The 25,038-nt window shown below is 57.4% G+C and overlaps 1 protein-coding gene across 1 annotated transcript; it reads right to left on the bottom strand.

Moving 5' to 3' along the window:
- Window positions 1–158: 158 nt before the first annotated feature.
- LOC133343090 (tumor necrosis factor receptor superfamily member 19L-like) lies at window positions 159–21,729 on the bottom strand. Its single transcript, XM_061552593.1, has 10 exons — window positions 21,237–21,729; window positions 16,862–16,948; window positions 16,343–16,462; window positions 13,819–14,000; window positions 12,829–12,920; window positions 6,171–6,710; window positions 4,097–4,186; window positions 3,515–3,587; window positions 2,867–3,157; window positions 159–2,068 (listed from the first exon to the last, which is right to left on the bottom strand). The coding sequence occupies exons 2-10, from the start codon at window positions 16,919–16,921 to the stop codon at window positions 1,864–1,866; spliced, it is 1,653 nt and encodes a 550-aa protein (XP_061408577.1). The 5' UTR covers window positions 16,922–16,948; window positions 21,237–21,729; the 3' UTR covers window positions 159–1,863.
- Between the last annotated feature and the right edge of the window lie 3,309 nt (window positions 21,730–25,038).

Below are 25,038 nucleotides of genomic sequence, written 5' to 3'. Positions count from 1 at the left end.
GATAATAAAACTATTAAATAAACATTGTAGTAGGAGGAATAATGCTAGTTTATAAATACTACGCATAAGGCTGTCTTACCTACACTAGATTCACATGCAGAGAGATTAATCTCAGTCGGAGCTGCCCAGGGCTGAAGTTCAGAAGATATTAATTGTCGAGGGGGGGCGGGGGGGGGGGGTTGGCGGGGTGGGATCCGGGAGTTGGGGGGCCCTGGCTGTATTCCATGAGATTAAGCCCTGCGTGCGTGTAAACCAGTCAGCTTAAGTGGGGGGCGGAGGAGGATCGTGCCCTCGGGATGGCTCCACGATTTGTGGAGAGTCCATCTGCATCGGCTGCCCCTCTCTGCGTGTGGTGGTCAGCTGCACAAAGACAACTCAAGAGAAGATCAACCCCAACTTTCTGGAGTGAGTTCCCCACCAAATTAATATTTTCACTTCAGCTGTCTGACGCGGCCGACCACAACCGCAACTTAACGCAATGGGTAGCTTCACTGTGCCGAGCGCCATCGCGAAGACAGAAATGTTCATTTGGACCTCTAGCTGTGAGCTGTGTGACGGTCGGAGAGCGGCCCGTGGAAGGTGATATCACGGAACCGCTTCCGAGGCCCGTTCGGCTGCCTCTGATCCACAAACTCGGCGGCGGTGCCCCCTCTCACTGACGACAGTGGCGCCAGTGACCATCGCACGGAGACCCAAACTGAAATGCGAATTGCTCAGAGCTGGAGACGTGTGCTCCGAATGTTCACGCGGTGGCTTTTCGGGAAAAATGTCCCCGTGAAACCCTGTCTGTCCTGCAGCCCACGCTCACTCGCACACGCGCACACACACACGCACACTCACGCAAAGATCAAGATCCCCCGTATAGCCTTTAACAGACCGTTGGGGGCAAACGCTGTTAGCCAGCACCTATCAAGTCCGACACTGCACACGAGGTCGAGTGGGTGGCCAGCACCACACCCGGCCGTCTTTGTCTCCCCAGTACTAAGGTTTACACACTGCACCAGGCTACTCAGTGAAAGCTGAGTCGACCTCGGAGGAGGTTAAAAAATATCTGCCACCATTATTGGCCGCGAGTGGGAATTGAACTCGGGCCGCCGGGGTTCATTGCGCAGTGTGCTAATCACCGAGCACGCTCCCACTCGCTCGCTCGCTCGCGCACAGACTCACGCTCGCTCGCTCGCGCACAGACTCACGCTCGCTCGCTCGCGCACAGACTCACGCTCGCTCGCTCGCGCACAGACTCACGCTCGCTCGCTCGCGCACAGACTCACGCTCGCTCGCTCGCGCACAGACTCACGCTCGCTCGCTCGCGCACAGACTCACGCTCGCTCGCTCGCGCACAGACTCACGCTCGCTCGCTCGCGCACAGACTCACGCTCGCTCGCTCGCGCACAGACTCACGCTCGCTGCTGTTGTGCCCTTCGCGGCGGAGGAATAGGAACCGTTGTGAAGAGCTTCCGCACGGCCACGCGGTGCGCGGTGGTCGTGCGGCGTGCCGCCATGGCCCCGCGCCGTCCCACCCACGGGCGGCCTCCGGGCGGTGGGCCATCGACTCGGCGCACCGCAGGAGCCGGCTCAACCGCGGGGGCACCGCCAACCACTCGTCCCCGAGTCTGAAATGTGCCCTCTGTTATTAAAGCCGATGCGGATGAACAAGAGGTCTAACGCACACGCTCGCCCACTCTTATACTGGGGCAGTGGGGGGGGGGAGGCTGGTGTAGCGACAGACGCAGTAGCAGCAGCGATTCCCTCCTGCACCACGATAATACTTCATGCGGTTAGGAATTGGCTGTTGTTATAGTTAGCTGAGTTTCGTGAACTGTGGTTGGTTGGGGGAGGGGGGGGGCTCTAGCCCCCCACAACTCACGCTAACAAACAAAGCTTAGTGTCGGTCTGCGCCCGGGGGAGCGGGTGGTGGGATTGGGGGGCCCCGGGCCCCCCGGGATTGTCGAGAGCCATGTGGCCGCTCGCCGAGTCGTCCCCGTCGCTGTCGCTCATCTCCAGGAGATTCTTCTCCTCGGCCGCGCTCCCCCACTCCCTCTGCTCGGGGATTTGGCTCACGCGGAACCTGCGGCGGGAGCGGGGGCAGCGTGGAGTGGTGAACGCGTGGCATGCACACTGTCTACGTACAAACACGCAGTCACACTGCAACACACACTACAACACACACACACGCTACGCAGACAAAGATTCACCAGTCAAAGTGAACGCGCTGTTGGGGCGAGTGCTGTTAGCAAGCCGCTATCGAGGCCGGCACAGCTGATGTTGATTACACATCGCACCAGATACTCATTTGAGGCCAAGCCGACCTAGGGGAGGCTGAGAACCGGTTCAGATATCCGTCACTGTCGTTGGCCGTAGAGCAGTGCGCTGACCACTACACTGCCGCTCCCCACTCGCACACAATTATACAGGACCGCACAGACACTTGAAGCGGCCTCAATCACATTGTTTAGCCACACACACACATGCTCTGATAACGCAGCAGCAGACATACTACCCCATACAATGACACACACACTCTCTGTATATTCAAACACACGGCCCCTAGTATTACACGTCATCGCATACACTACACTAAAAACCCCACCACCTGCGTTCGATTCGGCTCCTGGCAAATGATACCTGAACAAGTCCCCACACACGGAGCCCCCCCTCCCCCTACTGCCCCCCTCCCCCCTCCTGCCCCCCCGCCCCCCTCCTGCCCCTCACCTCCCTCTCCCACCCGTCTCCGTCCCCCCATTCCCGTTAACTCTTTCTCTGCCGCGACCCCCCCACCCACCTTCCCCCCCCCAGTCCCCCCGAACCCCCCCACCCCCTGTCCCCCCGAACCCCCCCACCCACCGTCCCCCGTCCCCGTCCCCACCTGCCGATGGCCTGACCCGCGGCGTCCGCAGGGCGCCCCTGGCGGCTGGGTGTCGTCCTCGCGCCGATTGGGGGGCAGGGGGTCCAGGGCAGCTGTGTCCAGAGCGTGTGGCGGCAGCGCGTGCAGGCGCAGCGCGAGTGCGAGGCGTGCACCGTGTGCGCGTGCAGCCAGCCCGGGGGGGGCGCCTGCTGCTGCTGGTGCTGCTGCTGCTGGTGGTGGTGGTGATGCGGAGGGGGGGAGTGCAGGGGGGACAGCTGGCAGTGCTGCGGAGTCTCGGACGGTGAGCAGAAGCTGCGTGGTTGGGGGGGGGGATACGGGGGAACGATGTTATTAGCCAATCAAACAAGCAGGTGGTGGTTCTAACAATGGGTTAACGATGTGGTGGCTGTGTCGATCAATCAGGGCGCGGAGACGTTTATCGCTTAACAAGCGGCGCACAGAGAGGTGGGTTTGCCAGGACAAAGTCACGGCTTCGACGATTAGTGTGTGTGTGTGCACGCAATCAATTTAGTGGGGTGCAACACGCACGGGTGAGACGAGAGAGACACGTGGGTGAGACGAGAGAGACACGTGGGTGAGATGATTGACAGGTGAATGTGAGATGATTGACAGGTGAATGTGAGATGATTGACAGCTGTAGGTCCCTACCCGCTCGCCATGCTGTCCGTAGTCTCCAGTCGCCCACATTCCATGGCCAAGGCTTGCAGAGCCTCCACGTTTCCTAAACAATAACAACAATAATAATCTAAATAATAACAATTATAACAATACCGTACAATAATAACAATGCAATACAAATTGTTAATATTAATCCGTGCCAGCCCCTACTGTACTGGCACGTGACTTAACGTGTTCTTTATTATTGCGATTGTTCACCCAGGAAAGCCTCGCCGAGTCTCAAGACTATTTATCAAGAGGGTCCTGCCAAATTTGTTTTGCAGTTGACGGTCGCAATGTTGCGAAGGTGCAATGCGTCGTTAGCAGCTGAAGTTCACCACTGGCCAATGCCAGGTTTGGCCAATGCCAGCTAGACTCTCGCCACGCGGTGTCGCATCAGCAGAGTCGGGCCTGCTTATGAGACACCGAACATCAACGCCGGTGCGGGGAGTTTGCTCGTATTAAACCGATGCTGCCGAGACAAAAGTGCACTTCCAGGAGGCAGCGTGAGCTGATGGGATGTGTCAAACAAATGCACACACCACGTCGCTGCGTTCGACCTCCGTCTCTCACCGTTCTTGTGCAGAAAGTATTTCACCAGCTGGCCAATCGTGTCTTCGTTACCGGCGTAGTACTGGGCAGTCGGCAGCAGCAAGCTCGCACCTGGGAAAGCATCATCAGCACCATCAGTGTCAGCATCATCAGCCGTGGCGTAGTAACGACATCAGCACCATCAGTGCCAGCATCATCAGCCGTGGCGTAGTAACGACATCAACCATGACGTAGTAACGACGTTATCAGCTCAGGGGGTGCAATGACCGGGTGGGTGGGGCCCCAATATTTGATTCGTCTCGCACGGTCGCGCCTCGGCTATGATGTATCACGGCTCCTCTTGCCTAATAACATCGTTACATAAGTGTTATTGTTGTTTTCTTACACTGTTGTTGTTGTTCTCTTACACTGTTGTTGTAAACAAATCTTATGGTGGTTATCAAGGGGGGCCCAACTCGTAGCTTTGGCCACCAGGGAGGGCCGAGGCACCCCCTGCCTCCAAGCTCTTTACCGTACTGATCGTCAGTATCGGCAGCAACAGTGGCATCATCATATGATTATTATCAGCAGCAGCAGCAACACCATCAGCAGCATCAATCTCACCATCAATAGCAGTCGCAGAACAAACATGATCAAGGTGCAACCCAGGAGAGGTGATGGCCACCAGCTCCTCATGATCTGTGGCAGCCTACATCATAGGTGCTGGCCAACAGCACTTACCGCTACAGTCTTTGTAGCATCTGGACATGTCTTGGGCCTCCCCGAGGTCAGATCAAAATTAGTACCGTATTTTACGTGCGGGGCGTGAACCACCCCAAGGTGTGTTACACGTTGTGACCGCGAGGGGTCGCGCGACACACGAGTGATGAGCGATGCGAGCAGAACCACTGGGAAGGTCGCCTTGGTGGAGAGGGACCCCCAGTGGCTTCATCCCATTCGGGGTCTTTGACCCAACAATGAACGTTGATAAATCCGCTGACATCCCACCAGCAGTTCCCCCGAGTAGCCTTCACAGACTGTTGGGGCAAGTGCTGCTAGCAGCGAGCAGCACCTGTGATGACCACAAAGTCAGTCGCACGAGGGGGCGGGGTGGCCAGGGCCACGCCCGACCCCCTTTGTCTCCCTCGTGCTCAAGTTGGATACTCAGCGCACCAGGCACTCGTTTAAGGTGGATTCGACGTAGAGGAGGCGCAGCATGACCGGTCCACGCGTGTTCACCCTCGCCGGGAATCGAACCCAGAGGAATCTCTATGGCTGCTGCTACTGTTGTTGTTCCTACGTCGGCCGATCAGCAGCGTCCCTCTTTCTGTGACTGCACACGAAGCGGACGCGCGAGGGCCGCCCACGTGCGGAGGCTGTGGATGCCACGCGATGCTGTGTGGGCAGGAAGCAAGCTGCGGGGTCAGGGTCGGGTCGTCTCAAACACCCGGAGCGGAACCGTGTCCCCTCGCGACGCGCAGCGGCGGAATTCATTAAAGGCGGTGGGGGGTAGGGGGGGGGCTGCGGGGGGGGTCTATCGTCCGCCACCTCCCCCCCCCCCCCCCCCACTTCTTGAGACCCCGCAAAATTGATAACTATTGATCGTTCCTGTATTCCGAATAGATGTTGATCAGTAATTAAGTGGTGTTGCTGCTTCTGCTGCTGCGTTGCAGTGGTGCCAATTTAACCATTCGACAGTTCGTCATCACGGAGTGCGCCGGATGCACTCACGCACTCACCTACTACACTTCAATGAACGTGTGAACACATATTTACTCCACCTCCGAGAGTGCTGCTTGTTGCCAGCCGCTCAGCGTTTAGTTCCTTTGAACTTTTGCTCAAAGAACCCCCCGAGTCCCCCACTGCCCTCCCACAGCTGTCCACAGAACGGGGCCCCCCCACCCACCCACCCCCACCATCCTCCATCCTCCCCCCTCTCCCGCCGGTCCCCATCGCTGCCCTTCCCACACAACACAGACTCCCCGCCCCCACCCACTCATCTTCACTGCATTACATTGCACATTCCCGTGCCGAGGACGAGTCTCTCCAGAGGCTCGGCTAGTTCCTCCGTGGTGGCGGCCCACACTGCACTGTCCCCCACGCGGGGGCCTCTCACCTTCCTTGCAGTCGGCGCCCGCGAGCCCCGAGCCCCCTCCGCCCCCTCCTCCTCCGCCGCCGCCGACGCTCTCCGTGGCGCCGCGGGCCCGGCGCGCCTTGAGCGTGTGGCAGACGAGGACCCCGAGCAGCCCCGTGAGCCCAAACACCGGCACCAGCACGAAGAAGCCGAAGTCGGGCAGGGGTCGCGGGCTCCCCTCCACCACCGCGGCGCTCTCCGATGTCTCGGGGGTCGGGAAGGCCGGCGGGGTCGCCGTGGCCGTGCGGACGCCGGGGCCCGGGGCCCGTGGGGCCGGGGATTCGGTGCCCGCTGTGCTGGCTGACCCGCCGCTCGTGTCGTCTTCCTCTTGCTGCTGATGATGATGATCATGATGATGACGATCATCGCCATGGGTCTGCTGTTGCCGTTCCCCACTGGCCCTGCCTGGTGCTTCCACGGGGTCGTCCTGTAGCCCTGGCAGCTTCCCCCCGCGAGTCCCCGTCCGTGCGACCGCCTCTGTCGACGGGGCAGTGATTATTGTTGGTGATGTCGTGGTCCCTCCTGCGTGGCAGGGAAGGGCAGGGAAGGGCAGGGCAAGGCAAGGCAGTCAGATGAGGGCAGTGCAACAGACCATAAAAATACCATAAACTCGCACGTGAGAACCCCGTTGAATGGCAGGCAGGGGCTGGAACCCAGATTCGAACTCAGAACCCAGATTCGGTCTCAGGATCTCAGCAGTTCAGCATCTCAGCGATGCACCACTCCACTACTCCTCCTAACGCAGTCGTCCGGGTCAACGAACTCGATGTGAAATGGCAACTGTTGTTTTCCATCAACACCTCTTGGCCTTCCTGATCCCTTTGGCCCACGGGACACCCTGTCACGAGCTGTACTTCCCCCAGCACCTGTGCGTGTCACAGTCCCCATTGTGTGTGGGTGAAGCCCTTTCTCTCTGTGGACCACAATTAACTCCGGCTCACGCCACGTGGCTCTCAGGGTAGTAATTACCCCCAGCCCGCCCCTCATCTCCCGTGCGTGTCAAGCGGCGGCGCTCCCCGTGGGGCGCGCCACGGCCGTCGTGCTGAGCGCTCGCACGGCAGCCGGAGCCGACGAGGAAATAATAGCAACAAAAACAACAACAGTGGCCACAAAAACAACAACAGTGGCGACAACAATACTCGTACTCCTAATAATGATGACGATGACCAACCCGCGGACGTTCGCGCTGACAGCAGCAGCAGCAACCCCCATTCAGGCTGTCGCGGGCACGTCGATGGCATTAAGTGATGACGCAGCTCCCAGCAGCCGGCACATTGCACCGCACCCTGCACTGGGTTGGGCACGCGGAGTTCTCGCACGCTCGGCGGCTCACCGGCACTGCTTTAAGCGTTGCCTGACTCTGCTGATGGGACACTGGGTGTCGAGGCCGGTCCACACTTTTGCTTGTGCTGAATCAACGTAGCTGAAAGTGCGCACTCCCAGAAGGCCGTGGGGCTGATGGGTTGCGTAGGAAAGACTTTTATTTAGCTCATGCGGAGAGACCGGGCTTACATGTGTACGTGACGTGATGCTTCTTTTGATTGACGAGTGAATCATTGTCACATTCCATTTCCTACGCTTGCGGCATTTGGAGGTGCCGTGTATTGTGTCCAGGATGTGGAATGAGACATCGCAGGACCTTGGTGGTGGGGAGGGGAGGAGGTGGAGCGGGGAGGGGCAGGTGGCCTTCATGCAGCAGTGGATGGGCGATGGATGATTATAATTGCGGTGGTCTTGATGATGATGACGACCACGACGTATTAAACATCATGAAGCCTGACTAACTGATGATGATGATGTGACGATGAAGTCACGATGGTGGTGATGGTGTAATTATGAAGGTGATGTGACGGCGGCGTGATGACGAGGTGACGATGAGATGATGAAGCGACCACGACGACGATGATGGCTGTGTGATGAGGGGGCGTTCTCGAGGTGGTTGTGCTCTGCTCGTGACGCATTCGCCTGGCGCGACGGGGAGGGCGGGCAGGGAGGGGGGGTTGTGAATTATTGAGCGGCGCGCGGACTCGGAGCGGGCGGCTTGACGCTGCCTGCTCACGTGACTTAGCGAGCCCTCATCATCGTCGTCATCGTCGTTTTAGGAACTCATCATCAACATTATCCCCGCACCTTCGATTGGCTACGTACTGTGCAAAAGAAGTTCAACATACATACATCCGAGGAGCCCAAAACCACTATCATGATCCATCATCATTAGCATTATCAATTAGTCTATCATCATCATGATTCTTCGGTCATCATTATAATCAGCGTGTGCGGCTATTTGTCAATCCCAATCCACTGCTGGATGAGGATCTCCCCGCACCGCGCGAGGGGTGCGGGTTCATTTGCGCACTCTCCGACCTCAATAGGTGCTCGCTCACAGCACTTGCCCCGGCACCCTGCCGCGTCCCTTCATCCACCTCCCCCACAATGGATCTCGACTCATCCTCAATCGCGACCGCACAGGCACACACACTGTGTGTCGTGGGCACGATGTGATGACACTGTGTGTGTGTTTTTGCGGAACGCAGCAAAACGTTGAAGGTCGTGGCTCGTCTCGTTCACAGCCGGCACGGCCGCCCTCCCCCTTTCCCCAACTTGGTAGAGCCCCCCTCACAATGAACGTGGTCACCAGTCGGGGCAGGGAGGTGGGAGGGAGCGGGTGGAGTTGCTTGGCCCAGAGATACTGTTTGTGGTCCCCTCCCCATTCGGTGGAATGAACTCTCCGTGAGATGGCAAGAGATGTAGAGACGGGGGATCGATACGTAGCGCGACGGGGGAGATCCGGGCAAGAGAAATGGCGATGTAGCGAGGTGAGGGACAAGGGAAGCGGACGTTGTGATGTTTGTTCAGATTCGAATTCGAGCTGATATATTTGCTTCGCCCATATGTTTGTGTCACGAAGCCGGGGCCCCTTGTCCAGGCTTGGGCCCTGCGTGGCCTTGGACCCGGTAACTACCGCGCTCGCGTCAACTTGAATCTGAGGAGCAGGAGGACGAGGAGGAGGGAGTTGACAAAGTCGGGCCGGACTGAGCGAGTTTGGGGCAGAGAGGGGTTGATTGAGAAGGGACCTGCGGGGGGAGCGGTCATGTGGAAACGACGAGGCGAGCGCCGTGCAGATGGAACCAGCTCAGAGGGGAGGGGTGGGCACAGGGCGTCCGTGTGGCCCGTAAACACACAGACACACACAGACACACGCACGGAGTAAACAAACACACGCGGAACACAACAAAGACAAAGATCCCCCGCATAGCCTTCAACAGGCGTTTGGGGCAAGTGCTGTTCGCGAGCACCTAGGAAGGTTGGGACAGCGCACGAGGCAGTGGTGTGGACAGCACCATTCCCGGTCGCGTTTTTTGTCTTCTTGCCAGCCGATGTTTGACCATCGCACGAGGTGCTCATTGAAGGCTGTCTCGACCTCGGAGGAGGCCCTGGACCTGATCAGAGATTCGCCACCGATCTTGACCATGAGGGGGAATCAAACTCGGGAGAGGGAAGAGAGGAGGACAAGAATGTGAGGCGAGAGGGGAAGGGATGAGGAAGGAGCGGGGAAACTGGAGCCAAGGGTCAGGAGAGACGAGGGGCGAGGGAAGAGGCTGCGTCAGGGTCTCGGCGCTGCTGCTGCAAGAAGGAGCAGCGTCTGTTTTCACAGGGGGCGGGGCGGGGGGAGAGGGGAGGGGTTTAGAGTGGCGGTGGCCACGCAGAAGCCACGTGATTCACGGGAGTCTCCAGCTGAGACAGAGAGAGATATATTATCTTATTTTTGGCTTGATTTTGTGAGACCTTGGATGACCACATCAACTTTCCACCGAGGCCTTGTGGACAATACACGCACACGTGTGGACATGTAAACACGCACGCAGAGCGGCCACAGCTCGCATGACAGACGCATCCCCCAGTGTCCTCAACTCCGCGAGGTGACGACTCACTCGGAATGATGATTATGATGATCATCATTATGATTGTTTAAAGATATTTAATCTCCGTCCACAATTGTATCACTCCGTGTCACATGTGACAGGGCAACGCAACACCGCAACACGTGTTTGAAAAGGGCCGTGTAAGCGGATATCCTAGAACTGCCTCTGGGATTTTTCCTTTAAGTCGCCCGCGTTCCGCACAGCACGGGAGCAGCTCCCCCCCCTCCCCCACGTTTCACGACACTTTAATGGTCGTTGTGTGACACGAATCAAGGCGATATTTTGAGGCCTCGGAGATGAGTTTTCGTGGAAATGTAAGTGCAGAACGAAACTGCACGGTGGGGGGTTTATTGTCAGGGCTGAGACCATCGAGACGCAATGCTCGAGAACCCGGCTCCACCACAGCTCGGTAGACACGTGTCGATGTGTCCATACACGTGTCGATGTGTCCCTACATGTGTCCGTGGGTCACTGCACGTGTCTGTGGGTCACTACACGTGTCTGTGGGTCACTACACGTGTCGATGTGTCCCTACACGTGTCGATGTGTCCCTACACGTGTCTATGTGGGTCTACACGTGTCCGTGGGTCACTGCACGTGTCTGTGGGTCACTACACGTGTCCGTGGGTCACTACACGTGTCTGTGGGTCACTACACGTGTCTATGGGTCACTGCGCGTGTCTGTGGGTCACTGCGCGTGTCGATGTGTCCCTACACGTGTCTGTGGGTCACTGCGCGTGTCTGTGGGTCATTGTGCGCGTGTCTGTGGTCACTGCGCGTGTCGATGTGTCCCTACACGTGTCTGTGGGTCACTGCGCGTGTCTGTGGGTCACTGCGCGTGTCGATGTGTCCCTACACGTGTCTGTGGGTCACTGCGCGTGTCTGTGGGTCACTGCGCGTGTCGATGTGTCCCTACACGTGTCTGTGGGTCACTGCGCGTGTCTGTGGGTCACTGCGCGTGTCGATGTGTCCCTACACGTGTCTGTGGGTCACTGCGCGTGTCTGTGGGTCACTGCGCGTGTCGATGTGTCCCTACACGTGTCTGTGGGTCACTGCGCGTGTCTGTGTGTCCCTACACGTGTCTATGGGTCACTACACGTGTCTGTGGGTCACTGCGCGTGTCTATGTGTCCCTACACGTGTCTGTGGGTCACTGCGCGTGTCTATGCAAGTCTGAGGAGGATCTGTATGGAACGTGCGTGCCGTCTCCATGCGAGCCCACGGGTCTCTCTCTACGCATGTCCGTGCCCCTCCATGGTAGCCACTCCTCGCAGGACTGAGACCATCAGCTCACTCTGCCTGACAAGGCGGCTTACCCACGGGCAGTGGATGAGACCTGGATTCGAACCCAGGCTCTGAGTGGGGCCGGCTCAGGGTCTGTGACTTCTCTGACGACTCTGTTCGACCATACTTCACCATGCTGGTCAAGGGCACAGAAGTAGCGCACTGCCCTTTGCTGACCACAGCCGTAGCCCCGCAGCAGCCTATAGCACCTGTTATGCACTGTGGTCGAAGCAGACGAGCGACCATACAGGCTTGAACCTGCTTAGCTTGCACGTTCCACGGCGACTTGGTCCACACAGTCGGGCTGTGTTGGCACAGCCGGGTTGGGTGGAATCTGGGATTGAACCCAAGAATTCAAACTCAGTAGTAGCCAATAGGCACTTGTGTGTGTGTGTGTGGGACGAACGGCTTCTGGCTGCCAACACGTGACACGTTCAGCCACAAACCACGGGCAGCGATATCAGCTCCAGACACACATCCCCACACTCACCACACTCACCTGTACACTCACCACACACACTCACCACACTACCGCTCACACCGTATAGGCATGTATTCACACTCAGCAGTCAAACTCACTCACCCACTCATACCACGTACACACCACACTGACCATTCAAACAGTGTATGCAGTACAATACACATCTGACCACACTCACCACTCAACCACAGCCCCACACACTCACCACCTACTCACCATTCACACAGGCTATACGACGCACCAACAGACTCACACTCCCTGTACTCGACAGTTCCCACCCCCACTTCCCGTGCGGTCCCATACCTCCCCCCCACCTCCTCCCCTCTCCCCACCTCCTCCCCACCACCTCCTCCCATACCCTCCACCTCCTCCCCTCCCCCCACCTCCTCCTCTCCCCAACCTCCTCCCACCCCATCTCCTCCCCTCCCCCCACCTCCACCCCCTGCCCACTCCCCTCTCCCCACTAAACCTTAAATCCCCCAGGGCAGCAGAGGGCATCGCCCTTTCCCCCTGCCCCTCCCTCCCCCCTCCACATTCACAGCTGCGCTCCCCTCCCCGCACCAACACACGCGTCCGTGCGTGAGATAGAATTGTGGGGAGCGGTGGCGCCACAGTTAGCGCACTGCACTACGAGCCCGGCCACACAAGTTCCATTCCCGGCCAGGGCTAACTTGAGATGCACGTAAGTGATATTAGAACCGGTCCTGAGCCACCGCGAAGTCGACTCAGCCTCAAGTAGCTGGTGCAGTATGTAAACATCGGCACTGGGGAGACAAAGGCGGCCGGGTGTGGTACAGTACTGGCCACACCACCCATTCGTGCGCCGTGCCAATTTTCATCGGTGCTCGCCAACAACACTTGCCCCGACAGCCTCGTGTGGGCTACACGGGGGATCTTTGCTGGGGTGCGGGGTGGTGCGGAGGGGGGGGGGGTTCAGGGGTCACGGGACTGACCGTCACACGCGGCCGTTCCGGCGGGGGCGGCGCTGCAGGGCGAGCACGGCACTGGGGGGCTCGCGTCTCCTGCCTCCCCAGGACTGAAGAACCTGCACCACGTGAATTGGGGGGGGGGGTCATCAGCTGAACTCTCAGGCCCCATGAACTGGGCGCCAGCCTCACGCTCCGTGCCACGTGCTCGCCACTCGACGCTTTAATAGAAAATAATTCTGCTTCGCACGGCTGATGTGGAGCAACAACTGTGACTTTACATCGCGGTGGTCGATGAGCCAGACAATTGTGGTGACTCATCGCTGTCGTGATGATGCCTCCTCATCCGTATTTGCGAAACGCGCACCAGAACAGAACCCCGTGGTTCTGTTCCCGTGGCGAGTAACATTGCTTACACGTGGGACTCAAAAGGGGCCATTTCCCTCCTCACGTGGCCACGTTCTCGCCCTGACCCTACCCTCACCCCGACCCTACCCTCACCCCGACCCAGACACCGTGATAATCGTGCACACGTGACACGTCTGGGCTGTGTGGAGGCGTCACTGATGACGCTCATTCCACGTGGATGAGCCCAGCTCCTCACCACGAGACGTGCACGGGCACAGCGACTTCAGCTCGAACGCACACGGCACCCAACCAAGACTAAGACCTCCCGTGGAGCCTTAACAGGCTATTGAGGCAAGTGCTGTAAGCGAGCGCCTATGAAGGCCGACACGGCACATGAGCGGGCGAGTGGCGAGCACCACGTCTGTACGCCTTTGTCTCCCCAGGGGCGATGTTTACACAAAGCGCCAGGTACTCATTTGAGGCTGAGTCGACCTAGTGGAGGCTCAGAAACGATTCATATAATCGTCACTCGTGTTGGTGGCGCAGACACGCAGACACGCACACGTGCATCCCCGGCCAGGTAAGATGTGCACCACAGTCAGTAGCGTAACAACCAGTGCCTGGTGCCAGGCTAGGTGCACGCACAAACACACACACACGCGCGCGTACCCGGGTAGGCACGGGCCGCACTCGCTGTCGGCCGTCATGGACCCGCGCTTGCGCTCGCTCCGCGAGAGACGTCCCGCGCAGGCCGCGTGGGGCACGCACGGTGCCGTGCCCGCCGCTGAGAAAGTGCCCTGGGGGCATGGCCGGCAACCGAGGCCCAGTCCTCCACGTCCCGCGCCGCACTCCTACACGGGCAACGAGGGGCAGCCGTGGCGGGGGCAAGGGGCAGGGAGCAGCACGTCCGTGAGTGTGGAAGCCATCAATAAGGATGGGCTCACAGGGTTCATTCGGCCTTCGAGTCTTGAGACTCTGCGAGAGGTTTCCCCACGAGTAAATGCGCACGCGTCTATATTGTCACTCCGCTGCTGGATGAGGTCCTCCCCCCCTGCCACCCCGTGTGGGTCGTGGAGGCTGATTGAGCATACTTCACCACGGATAAATAATAATTCAAATTATTAATGCGGCATTCCATCCTAGGATCCCCATGCGCAATGCATGAAGAGCAGGAAGCAAACACAGAACCAGGAGCAACCGACCAAGCGAGAGAGGGAAGGCCACTTGAAAGCGATGGGGTTTCAAAGCAGACTTCAATCGATCTACCGACTGTGATTGCCCGAATTCAAGTGACGAGGCGTTCCACAGCTTGTGGGTGCCACGCTACAAAAGCCCGATCACGAAAAGAGCGCAACCTCGACCTGGGAGTGCTGAGCAGTTGGAGATCAGAATATCTTAAGCACCTTGATGGAAGCTATAAATGTGTTAGCTCCTGCAAGTAATGCGGGGTGAGCCCTTTTAAAGCCTTATAGGTTCATAGCAGTATCCTAAAATTCACTCGAAATTTGACTGGCAGCCAATGAAGAGATAAGAGTACCGGCGTAATGTGCTCACGTTCACGGTGTACGTGGTGTAAGCACTCTCGCAGCTGCATTCTGAACAAGCTGGAGTCTGCCCACGACTTTGCTCGGAATCCCCAACCAGTGAGAGGTTGCAGTAGTCGAGTCGGGACAACACAAAAGCATGGACCAGTCTCTCCAAGTCAGCAGGTGACAGGAAGCGATGGATTCTGGCGATATTTCTCAGGTGTAAAAAGGACATTTTAAGCACCTTAGATAGATGTGCCTCAATGGACATTGACTGGTCAAACTGAACTCCAAGGTTTTCTTTGGGACTGACAAAGTGACCATCAATCAACAAACGAGGCCAACAAACTTTAGAAAGATGCAAAGGGGAGTCGATGAATATGGCTTCAGTCTTGTCGGAATTGAGTCGCAAAAGGTGTTAGCGCAAGTATGAATTCACTACTGTTAGTGATGCAGATAGCGCAGAAGCCGTTGCATAGTCCGGTCTAACTGGATATTAATTTGAGTATCATCTGCAAAGCAATGGTAGGATAAGGCAAGGTGTTGGAGCAGAATACCCAATGGTGCCATGTAGAAGCTAAAAGGTTAAGCACCTAGCACTGATCCCTGCGAAACACCACAGAGAACCGGTCTAATGGGGGCACGATTGTGAATGATCATTTTATGGTGATGTCTGTAACGATCCAGCAGTGGTACCACCGGGTATGTGACATCCGCAGGAGGATCCACATGACGCCTGCCCATGCCACGCAATGGCTGGCTTGGTCTGGCTCATCCCCATCATCAGCAACAGCAGCTATGATGTATCTGCTGCTGGATCAAGTCCCATCCCCAACCACCCCCCCCCAAACTGTTGCCATCTTTGAGGTTCCTGCGACGTCGCGATCTATCTGGAAAGTGCCGCATGTGGAATGCGTTCTATTGGCCATGCGTGTGCCGTACCACTGACGATGTCACGTGCTCGTTAACCCAGAAGAGCATCACCGAGTCCCAAGACTCTTTTGGCAAGAGGGTCCTGCTACATTTGGATGTTTGGCCAATTCCTTATATTATTTTAAAATAAGCATTGTCCAAGGTTCACGTTTGTTTTGATGAATTGGGTGAAGATGCAAGGGACCAGGATGGGGTCTTATTGTCAACAGTGAGTGAGTGAATGAGTGTGTGGGAGAACGAGTGAGTGGGTGAATCAATGGGGCGAGTGAGATGGTGGGTGAGCGGGTAAGTAATAGAGTTGGATGACGTGAGAGCGAGTTCAGATGCCAAGTTGATTTTGTTGTAGACCAGGTGAGAACTCGAGAGACGGGGACGGATCCACGTTTGCGAAAGTGACGCGACTTCCACTTCGAGTGGCAAAAAAACCCCAGAGCCAGAATGACCCCCCAGCCACGCACACAAAGACACTCACTGGTGGAGTTGAACAAACGTCCCAATACAGGACCACAGAGCTTGGGACATTTTGCTAGCGCCAGCTGCGGCTGCCATCCCGAGCACCCGTCTGCGCCGCGTCACGGATTCTACCGCGGGGTTCTGATCGGCCGCAAGTTGAACGAACGGCACCGATTAACAATGAAACATCGTTACAACTTCGTTATTGTTACGCAAGGTGACAGCGCTCAGAGGGTCACACAGGTGGGTTAGCGAAACCCACTTTCTGTACTGCCACTCACCTGGTCAAGCTCCTGCCCGGGGGGGCAGCGTGGGCAGGGGGCGCAGGTCCCATGGGGGTCCCGGTACTCGTGCTTGGCACAAGGGGCAGGGAGGGGCAGTGCCGGGGGCAGCCCCATCACCTTAGGGGGGGGGGGGTGCAGGGGATCTCATTAATCAGCCACCAAGCCCGGAGGCCACGGCTCACCCCACTCACTCGCTCACCGGCGGTCAATCGCCCCCGTGTCACTCTTCTCTCGCTACTAACGTAGTTACCGCTCCTGTCGACATCACTCACTGATGCCTTACTGCGGGTGAATGGAGCGCACACGTGGCGGCTGAACAGTAAGATTCCGAGAGTGTGCATGCTTCATCTGATGGGACCACTGCCCTGGAGGAAGAGACACCCTGCACGAGGGGACGGTCTGGCCTTTGTCGGAAACAGCGCAGTGAGCCCTGCAGCACCACACCAATGCTGAACTCGAGGTTGTTGTTGTTGTGGTGGTTGTGGTGGTGGTTGTGGTGGTGGTGGTGACACGTACCACGAGTAGACACGACACCGCGGGCAGGTAGAGGTAAAGGTGGCTCGGCTTCGTCCGCATCCTCACGACCCTCGCCTGACATCCGACCTATGAGGGCAGCACGGCCAGATAAGGGCAGCGGGGGTAGATAAGGGCAGCGGGGGCAGGGCTTGTTTACGGATGCGTTGACAGCGATGACGACAGCGATGGTGGCGATATCCCGCGATGGAGGAGCGTGCGCTATGGGAGCGCGGGCTTGCGACACCACTCAGATGCCATCCCCGTTGCTCAACGGGGACCTCCCCCCAGGCCTCGCTGCGTGGACTCGACACGACGCGAGGTGGTAAACAGAGGGAGCGAATCCAATTCGCGTGGTTCCATCTCTCCTTGGGACGTCCTGGCTGCTGCCACGCGCCACCGCTCAGCCTGACGCATATTGAACGGTCCGAGTCAAGGTTCGGGGTAGAGTGATGCTGAGGGTCTGGGGTTATGTCTAGGTTGTGACTACGGGTAGGGTCGGTTAGGGCAAGGGTAGAAGTTTGTGGAATAAAGTTTGGTCTAGATCTGGCTGTATTTATGTTGAACCTCTTTCGCACCATACGTACCAACCGTGGTAATCGGGGGTGCGGTATAGGGCTAAGGTTCAGGCTAGGTTTGTGGTTCGAACGAGTGTTGTGGTAGGGATAGTGTTGGGGCTAATGTTAGGGCTAGCATTCGGTTTAAGGGATTGGCTTATGGCTAGGGGTTGGGTTGGCATTTAACACTCGAGTTAGGGAAAGAGCTCGGGTCAGTGTTAAGACTGAGTTAGGTCTCACGGTGGCGTTAGGGTCAGGGTTAGATTTGGGTTCGGGCTCTACTCTCTGGTTCGTGGTAATTATTTTGGAGAGGTCAGGGGGCTCGGACCAGCATTCTAGTTAGGGGCACGGTCAGGGCTCGCGTGAGGGCAATGGCGAGCTCGGGTTATGGTGACGACTCGCTCGATACAGGGGCTAGGGTTAGGGGCTAGGGTCAAGGGTCAGAGGCTAGGGGCTAGGGTTAGGGGGCTAGGGTCAAGGGTCAGAGGCTAGAGGCTAGGGTCACGGGCTAGGGTCAAGGGCTAGGGTCAATGGTCAGGGGCTAGGGTTAGGGGCTAGGGTTAGGGACTAGGGTCAAGGGCTATGGTCAAGGGTCAGGGGCTAGGGTCAGGGGCTAGGGTCAGGGGCTAGGGGTCGGGGCTAGGGTCAATGGTTAGGGTCAGGGGCTAGGGGCAAGGGTCAGAGGCAAAGGTCGGAGCTGTGAGCCCCGCGAGTTGGTGATCGCGATGTCCCCATCACCAATGAGCGACGGGAGTCACGTGAGACGATATCGCACTGCTGGCGACAGCGCGGAACTCCGTGATGGCAGAGCGGGGTGTCACGCGGGGAAGGCATGGCAAAGCGATGATGGGGGGGGAGGTGGAGATGGGATTGGGTGGAGGAGCGAGTTGGAAGCGTGGGGGGAGGGTATGACAGATGGGGAGAGAGAGGGGGGGGGGGAGAGAGAGAGAGAGAAAGCGATGAGAGCTCAGGGAGGGAGAGAATAGGGGTGGCCACCCACGTGGGTGTGTGTTGGTGCATTTGCTCCAACGGTCTGTTAGGGCTGTACGGGGACCTTTGTTTGTTTTGTTGTGCACGTGGTCCGCGTCTGATCGGAACCTGAAGCAGACTCTACTCACAGAGGTCCAGACTCATAAAGAGACCCATAGACTCACACAGAGACCCACAAACTCACACAGAGACCCATAGACTCACACAGAGACCCACAGTCTCACACAGAGACCCATAGACTCACACAGAGACCCACAGTCTCACACAGAGACCCACAGACCCCATGCCCCTGCTCAACTCCATGCAGAATGAACACTTCCCTTGTTTGCTCTACAAAATACACAACATTGTATCCTGATGCATAGACTCGCGCAGAGACCCAGACCCTTAGAGTCACACAGAGGCGCAGACTCGCACAGAAACCCGAAGTTTTGCATAGAGACCTATGACCGTGTGCCTTTCCCGACATAAGAAACATGCCGAGCGGCTGAGTGCCGCGTCTGGAGACGACGTTGTATAAATCCGCCGGGCTGAATTGCCGAGGCTCACGGTGCCAGACTCAGGCTCACCGAGAGGGGCTCGTACATCCAGAGGGAGGTGATACCTGAGCCAATGCTGGAAATTCCACATGAACATGGCCAATGGGAGTGTGTCCGCAATCATCCCACAAAGCCAGCCACTGAGCCCTGACGCTCTCCGGTGCCAGACTCTAGGAAACTTTACACCACTCATGCAAATTAAACTGCTCTCTGTCTCAGCGGGGGGGGGGGGGGGGGGGGGGGGAGCATGGGTGGGGGTTGCGGGCAGATGGCTCCGGGATCGAACCGTTGTCCTTTTTATTTGGAGGCGATCGCAGAGCCGCGCTGTTGCATCGCAAGCACCGAGCTGGAGCACAAGGGCGATGCTGGTGGCAATGGGTTCAAGCCGTGGCGCAGTGGTTCGCGCTGCAGCACTGCGCTATGAACCCGGTGAACCGAGAGCAATTCCCGCTCGCGACCAACAACACTGACGAATAGTTGAAGCTGTCCTGGGCTTCCCCTAGGTCGGCTCAACCTCAAACTGACATTTACACACCGCACGTCGGGGAGACAAAGACGGCTGGGCGTAGCCTTGAATACCCACTCCAGCGTGTGCCGTGCCGCCTATCATAGGGGCTCGCTAACAGCACTTGCCCCAACAGTCTGTTCAAGGCTACACGGGGGATCTTCGTCTTTGTGTGTGTGGGTAATGAGAATCCATGGCGCAGTGGTGAGCGCATTGCGCCACGAACCCATCAACCTCGACTCAAGTCTCAACCACGGGCGACGGTTATGCGCCTCCTCTAGATCAACTCAGCCTTAAACGAATACCAGTGTGGTGTTGGTTCAATGTGTAAGCATCAGCGCTGGCGATCGCTAGCGGTGCTGGCCACACCGTCCCGACCGAAACAGGTGCTCGCGAACAGCACATGCCCCAACAGTCTGTTTAGGCTATACGGGGTATCTTTGCCTTTGTATGTAAGTTTACATGTATTATTTGTGTCCTGTGTATGTGCACTATACATGTACACGTGTGTAACTGTGCATGTACGCGTGCCTTTGTGTATGCGTTCATCTCCACCGCGGTCTTCCAAATCACAGCGCGTGGCTGAATGCCGCATCGTGCCGTGCCGCGGCTCGGACTGACGCCTCGAGCCAGAACCACTGCCGGGCACCGCGTGACTCACCCGGCTGCATCAGCCGGTGGCGGCACGCCGAGCCCGTCCAGCCAGATACGTGTCTCGTGCCTTTGTCTCCCCATGGCCCCGTTGCCGTGTCTCTCTGTGTCTCTGTGTGTCTCTGTGTCTTTGTGTGTCTCAGTGTCTTTGTGTGTCTCAGTGTGTCTCTGTCTCTCAGTGTGTCTCTGTGTCTCATTGTGTCTCACAGTGTCTCAGTGTGTCTCAGTGTGTCTCACTGTGTCTCACTGTGTCTCACTGTGTCTGTGTCTCAGTGTGTCTCTGTGTCTCAGTGCGTCTGTGTCTCAGTGTGTCTCTGTGTCTCAGTGTGTCTCACTCTGTCACTGGGTCTCTGTGTGTATCAGTGTCTCAGTGTCACTGTGTCACTGTGTCACTGTGTCTCTGTGTGTCTCTGTGTCTCAGTGTGTCTCTGTGTCTCAGTGTGTCTCTGTGTGTCTCTGTGTGTCTCTGTGTCTCAGTGTGTCTCTGTGTGTCTCACTGTGTCTCACTGTCTCTGTGTGTCTCTCTGTGTCTCTGTGTCTCACTGTGTCTCTGTGTCTCAGTGTGTCTCTGTGTCTCAGTGTGTATCTGTGTCTCACTGTGTCACTGTGTCTCAGTGTGTCTCTGTGTCTCAGTGTCTCGCTGTGTCTTTCTATGCCCGTGTCCCCATGCGTCTACGTCCCAGTGTGTCTCTGTCCGTCTCTCCGTGTCTATGTGTCGCTGTGTCTCTCTATCTTAGTGTCCGCGTGTCCCTGGTTCTCCGTGTCTCCCCTCGTCTCCCCGTGTCTCTGTATCCGCGTAGCGTGCCAGTGTCTCCGTGTTTCTCCTCGCGTCCCCGTGTCTCTGTATCCGCGTCGCGTGCCAGTGTCTCCGTGTTTCTCCTCGCGTCCCCGTGTCTCTGTATCCGCGTAGCGTGCCAGTGTCTCCGTGTCTCTCCTCGCGTCCCCGTGTCTCTGTATCCGCGTAGCGTGCCAGTGTCTCCGTGTCTCACTCCCAGCTCGGAACCTCATCCACGACCACTGCGCCACGTGCACAGGGGTCCTCAATCACCGCCATTCATCATCAACACAAACTCATCACCATCACCATCATTACCATCATCACCATCAACACGTCTCTCCTCCTCCTCGTCACTCACCCTGCTCCTCGGACTCCGCAGAGCCTCGCTCCGCGGCGCGACTCCTCCGACTCTCCCGACTCCCCGGCCCCGTCTCTCCGTCTCTTCCACCGTCTCTCCCTCGCTCCCCGCCTCTCTCGGTCACTCCGCGGGTCTCTCTCTCTCTCTCTCTGCGCGTCTCTCCCCGCGTATCTCTCTCTCTGCTCGTCTCTCCCCGCGTGTCTCTCTCTGCGCGTCTCTCCCCGCGTGTCTCTCTCTGCTCGTCTCTCAAACGCGTGTCTCTCTCTCTCTGCTCGTCTCCCCGCGTGTCTCTCTCTGCGCGTCTCTCCCCGCGTGTCTCTCTCTCTCTCTGCTCGTCTCCCTCCCTGTTTCTCCCTGCGTGTCTCCTCGCTTCTCTCTCTACGTTTAGATCTCTCCCCTGCTCTCTCCCCGGGTCTCTTTCGTCTGCCTGCTCTCTTCTCTCTCTCTCTCGCTCTGTCTGTCGCTTTGTGCCGGGTGCCGGGTGTTGGATGAAGCGTGGTGGAGGGGAGGGGAGAGCGGACGTGAGGGGGAGGGGGGAAGGGGGGAAAGGGGGGGAGGGGGGAAAGGCGGGGAGGGGGGAAAGGGGGGTAGGGTGGAAAGGGGGGAGGGGGGAAAGGGGGGAGGGGGAAATGGGAGTGACGTGTTTTTTTGTGGCGTAGTGACGTAACGCGTCGGACGTGCGTGACTGGCCGGAGCGCGCGCGTCTGCACAGTGACGTGAAAAAGACAAAGACTCCCCGTATAGGCTACACAGGCTTACGGGGCAAGTGCTACTATGCGAGCACTTATCTGGGCCGATACAGCACAGGAGGGGGTGAGTGGCACACACTGCACGAGGTCGTCATTCGAGGCTGAGTTGACCTACGGGAGGCCCAGGACCGGTTCAGATAATCGTCACCGGTGATGGCCGTGAGCGGAATGGACCTCGGTTTGCCGAGTTGGAAGCACAGCGTGCTAACCACCGCACCACCGCTCCCCACCCATAGTACCGACATTGTACACACTGGCGCATGATGACGTCTCTCAGGGGTGGGGGGGGGGGGATTCCACCACAACCGCGCGCCTTTTATTCCCGTCCCAGGGTGAGGCTGGCGCCACTTGCCTGCGTGTCGCCCTCGTGGCCCAACGCCCCAAGCTTCTCTTTCCTCCCTCTCGCAACCACGAGAGGTCCCCAGCGCAACCATCAACTCCTCGATACAATAACAATAATAATAAAATAATCCCGCTCCCCTGGATCTCCTGGTAGCCCGCGCTCTCACGAATTGCGCTGAGGAATTCGCAGTCGAGTAAGTCCTCGTTTAACGCAGTAGATGCGTTCCTGAAAAGTGCCGCGTTCAGCGAAAAACGCTTTAAGCGAAAAAAATTCCCCAAAAATAATGTAGTGGTGAAGTTTGGCGACAACTACGACAAGTACGACGCACACACAGCGAGACGACGGGACAAGTAACTGAGGGAACGCAGATTGTGTCGCACCGCTCAGCCGCGCTGCTCCAAAAAGTACTTCGTCGTCAGCCGCTCAGAAACCGCGTTATAACGGAGCACGTCCCGTATTGTGCGGCAAGTGTTCCTGAATGGAAGAAACACGTTATAGGGGCCGTCCATAATTGACGTCACGCGATTTTGGACAATTTTTGACCCCCCCCCCACCCTCGTCACACAGCGTTACGAAAAGTCAGACCCCCCCCCCCTGAAATATGACGTCACATAGCTCTGCCCCCCCCCCCCCAAAATAAAACATGCTTCAAATCGCTTTAAACTATTGTCATTGTAGTGCGTATTTAATGTAGCGCTGCACTCTGATTTTGTAGAAGAAAACATTGATTAAAAAGTCTATTTAATTAAGTGTTGTCTATATTCATTTAAAGTTGCGCATTTTGATGTGACGTCACATTTCTCACCCCCCCCCCCTCGTCACACATCGTCACAAATGTCCGACCCCCCCCCCCCCTTTGGTGCGTGACGTCATTTATGGACGGCCCCATAGCGAAAATGCGTAATCGCGTGGACACCGCTTGTTGAACGAGGACTCGCCGTCATGTATCCTCACCTCGTCCTTTGCCTCCTTCCAGTCCGTTCCCGTCCCTCAGTCGCTGAAATTGGGAGTGAGTCCGCTACTAAAAACATCCGTCACTCCGATCGCCCCGAAAACTTCCGCGCCACCACCACTCCATCAACCATCTCCAAACTTCTCGAGTGACTCGCCCATCATCTCTCCCTCCGGGGGGTCAACACGATTGGCACCACTTTGGTGGTTTGACCCGGTGGGATATGCTTGGGATGTCCACCTGTCCCGCTACAGTTCGGGAATTGTCATCCGTGTTCGGGTGGCAGCAGCAGCGAGAGATTTGGTCCCGAGACCTGGCACGCGGTGCCCTTGCTGTGTCGACACGACACCCAGAGCCGACCGCGAACATCGTCTCGCTTGTGTCGGCAGCGGAGAAGGTGGCCACCCAAATTGGCTCCCCTCCAGTGGGGGATCCAGGGGGTGGGGGCTGGAGGCGATCGCCCCCTAACCCCCCCCCCTCCGACCACAGGGAAGCCTCTGCGGCAATTTTCTGGACACATTTTCAGAGGGGGAGTGGGGGGCACTTTCGCCGATGATGCATCAGCAGCTGGGAAAGGCAACAGCGGCTATTCCTATGAATACTCACCCCCGCCACAGGAATGTGTAATTTCCACCCACCGACTCTGCAGGGCCGTACATGTCAGAGGAGCACCGATGCCCCATTGCTGATTTAAGCAGCAGGAGATAATTGACGCAACGACGACACCAACAAACCACGCACACTCTCACGACGATTACCATCCTTTAATTCGTCACTTCTCATCCGATATTCCGTCTCGTTGAGTGCAATACGTGGGGAGCTGCGCGCAGGCAACTCGGAAGAAAGGGGGGGGGGAGCCGGTGAGCTTAAAGGCCCTCTCCTGCGCTCGCTCTCCCTTGTACACACACACATACACAGTACATACCACTTACACATACACAGTACATACCACTTACACATACACGTGTGCGTGGTGCGTGCGGTGCTGGCCACCCACCCCCTCGTGTGCCGTACCGGCCTTCATAGGTGCTCGCTAACGGCACTTGCCCCAAAAATATGTTAAGGCTATACGGGGGATCTTTGTCTTAGTGTGTCAAGCATTGCGACGTACTATGGCGTCCGCGTGACAGTCACGTGCGTCGGAGGTGCTAATTGGATGATAATTGGTTCGGCGTCATCATCGACTCGACGACTCGTCCGGGTCGTCGTGAGCAGCCTCGATATTATAGTGAAGAGGGTTCGCACTGGAGCGTGTGTACTACAACAGTGTGTGTGTCTGCGTGTGTGTCTGTGCGTGTGTACTACAACAGTGTGTGTGTGTCTGCGTGTGTGTCTGTGCGTGTTTATTGCAACGGTGTGTGTGTGTCTGCGTGTGTGTCTGTGCGTGTGTACTGCAACGGTGTGTGTGTCTGTGTGTGTCTGTGCGTGTGTACTACAACGGTGTGTGTGTCTGTGTCTGTGCGTGTGTCTGTGCGTGTGTACTACAACGGTGTGTGTGTCTGTGTGAGAATCCGGCGACCCGAGTTCGATTTACACACACGACTAACATCAGTGACGATTATCCGAACCGGTCACGGGCCTCCCCTAGGTTGACTCAGCCTTAAATCAGTCACCTGGTGCGGTGTAAATATCATCACAAGGGAGACAAAGGCGGCCGAGCGTGGTGCTGGCCACCCACACCATCGTGTGCCGTCCCGGCCTTCATTGGTGCTCGCTAACAGCACTTGCCCCGACAGTCTGTTACAGGCTATGCGAGCG

The sequence above is a fragment of the Lethenteron reissneri genome, chromosome 16 (assembly GCF_015708825.2).
Source record: "Lethenteron reissneri isolate LAM-NWPU_2019-01 chromosome 16, ASM1570882v1, whole genome shotgun sequence".
Lineage (NCBI taxonomy): Eukaryota > Metazoa > Chordata > Hyperoartia > Petromyzontiformes > Petromyzontidae > Lethenteron > Lethenteron reissneri.
Note: the sequence above shows the minus strand (reverse complement) of the source record. Positions and strands in the feature narration are given on the sequence as shown.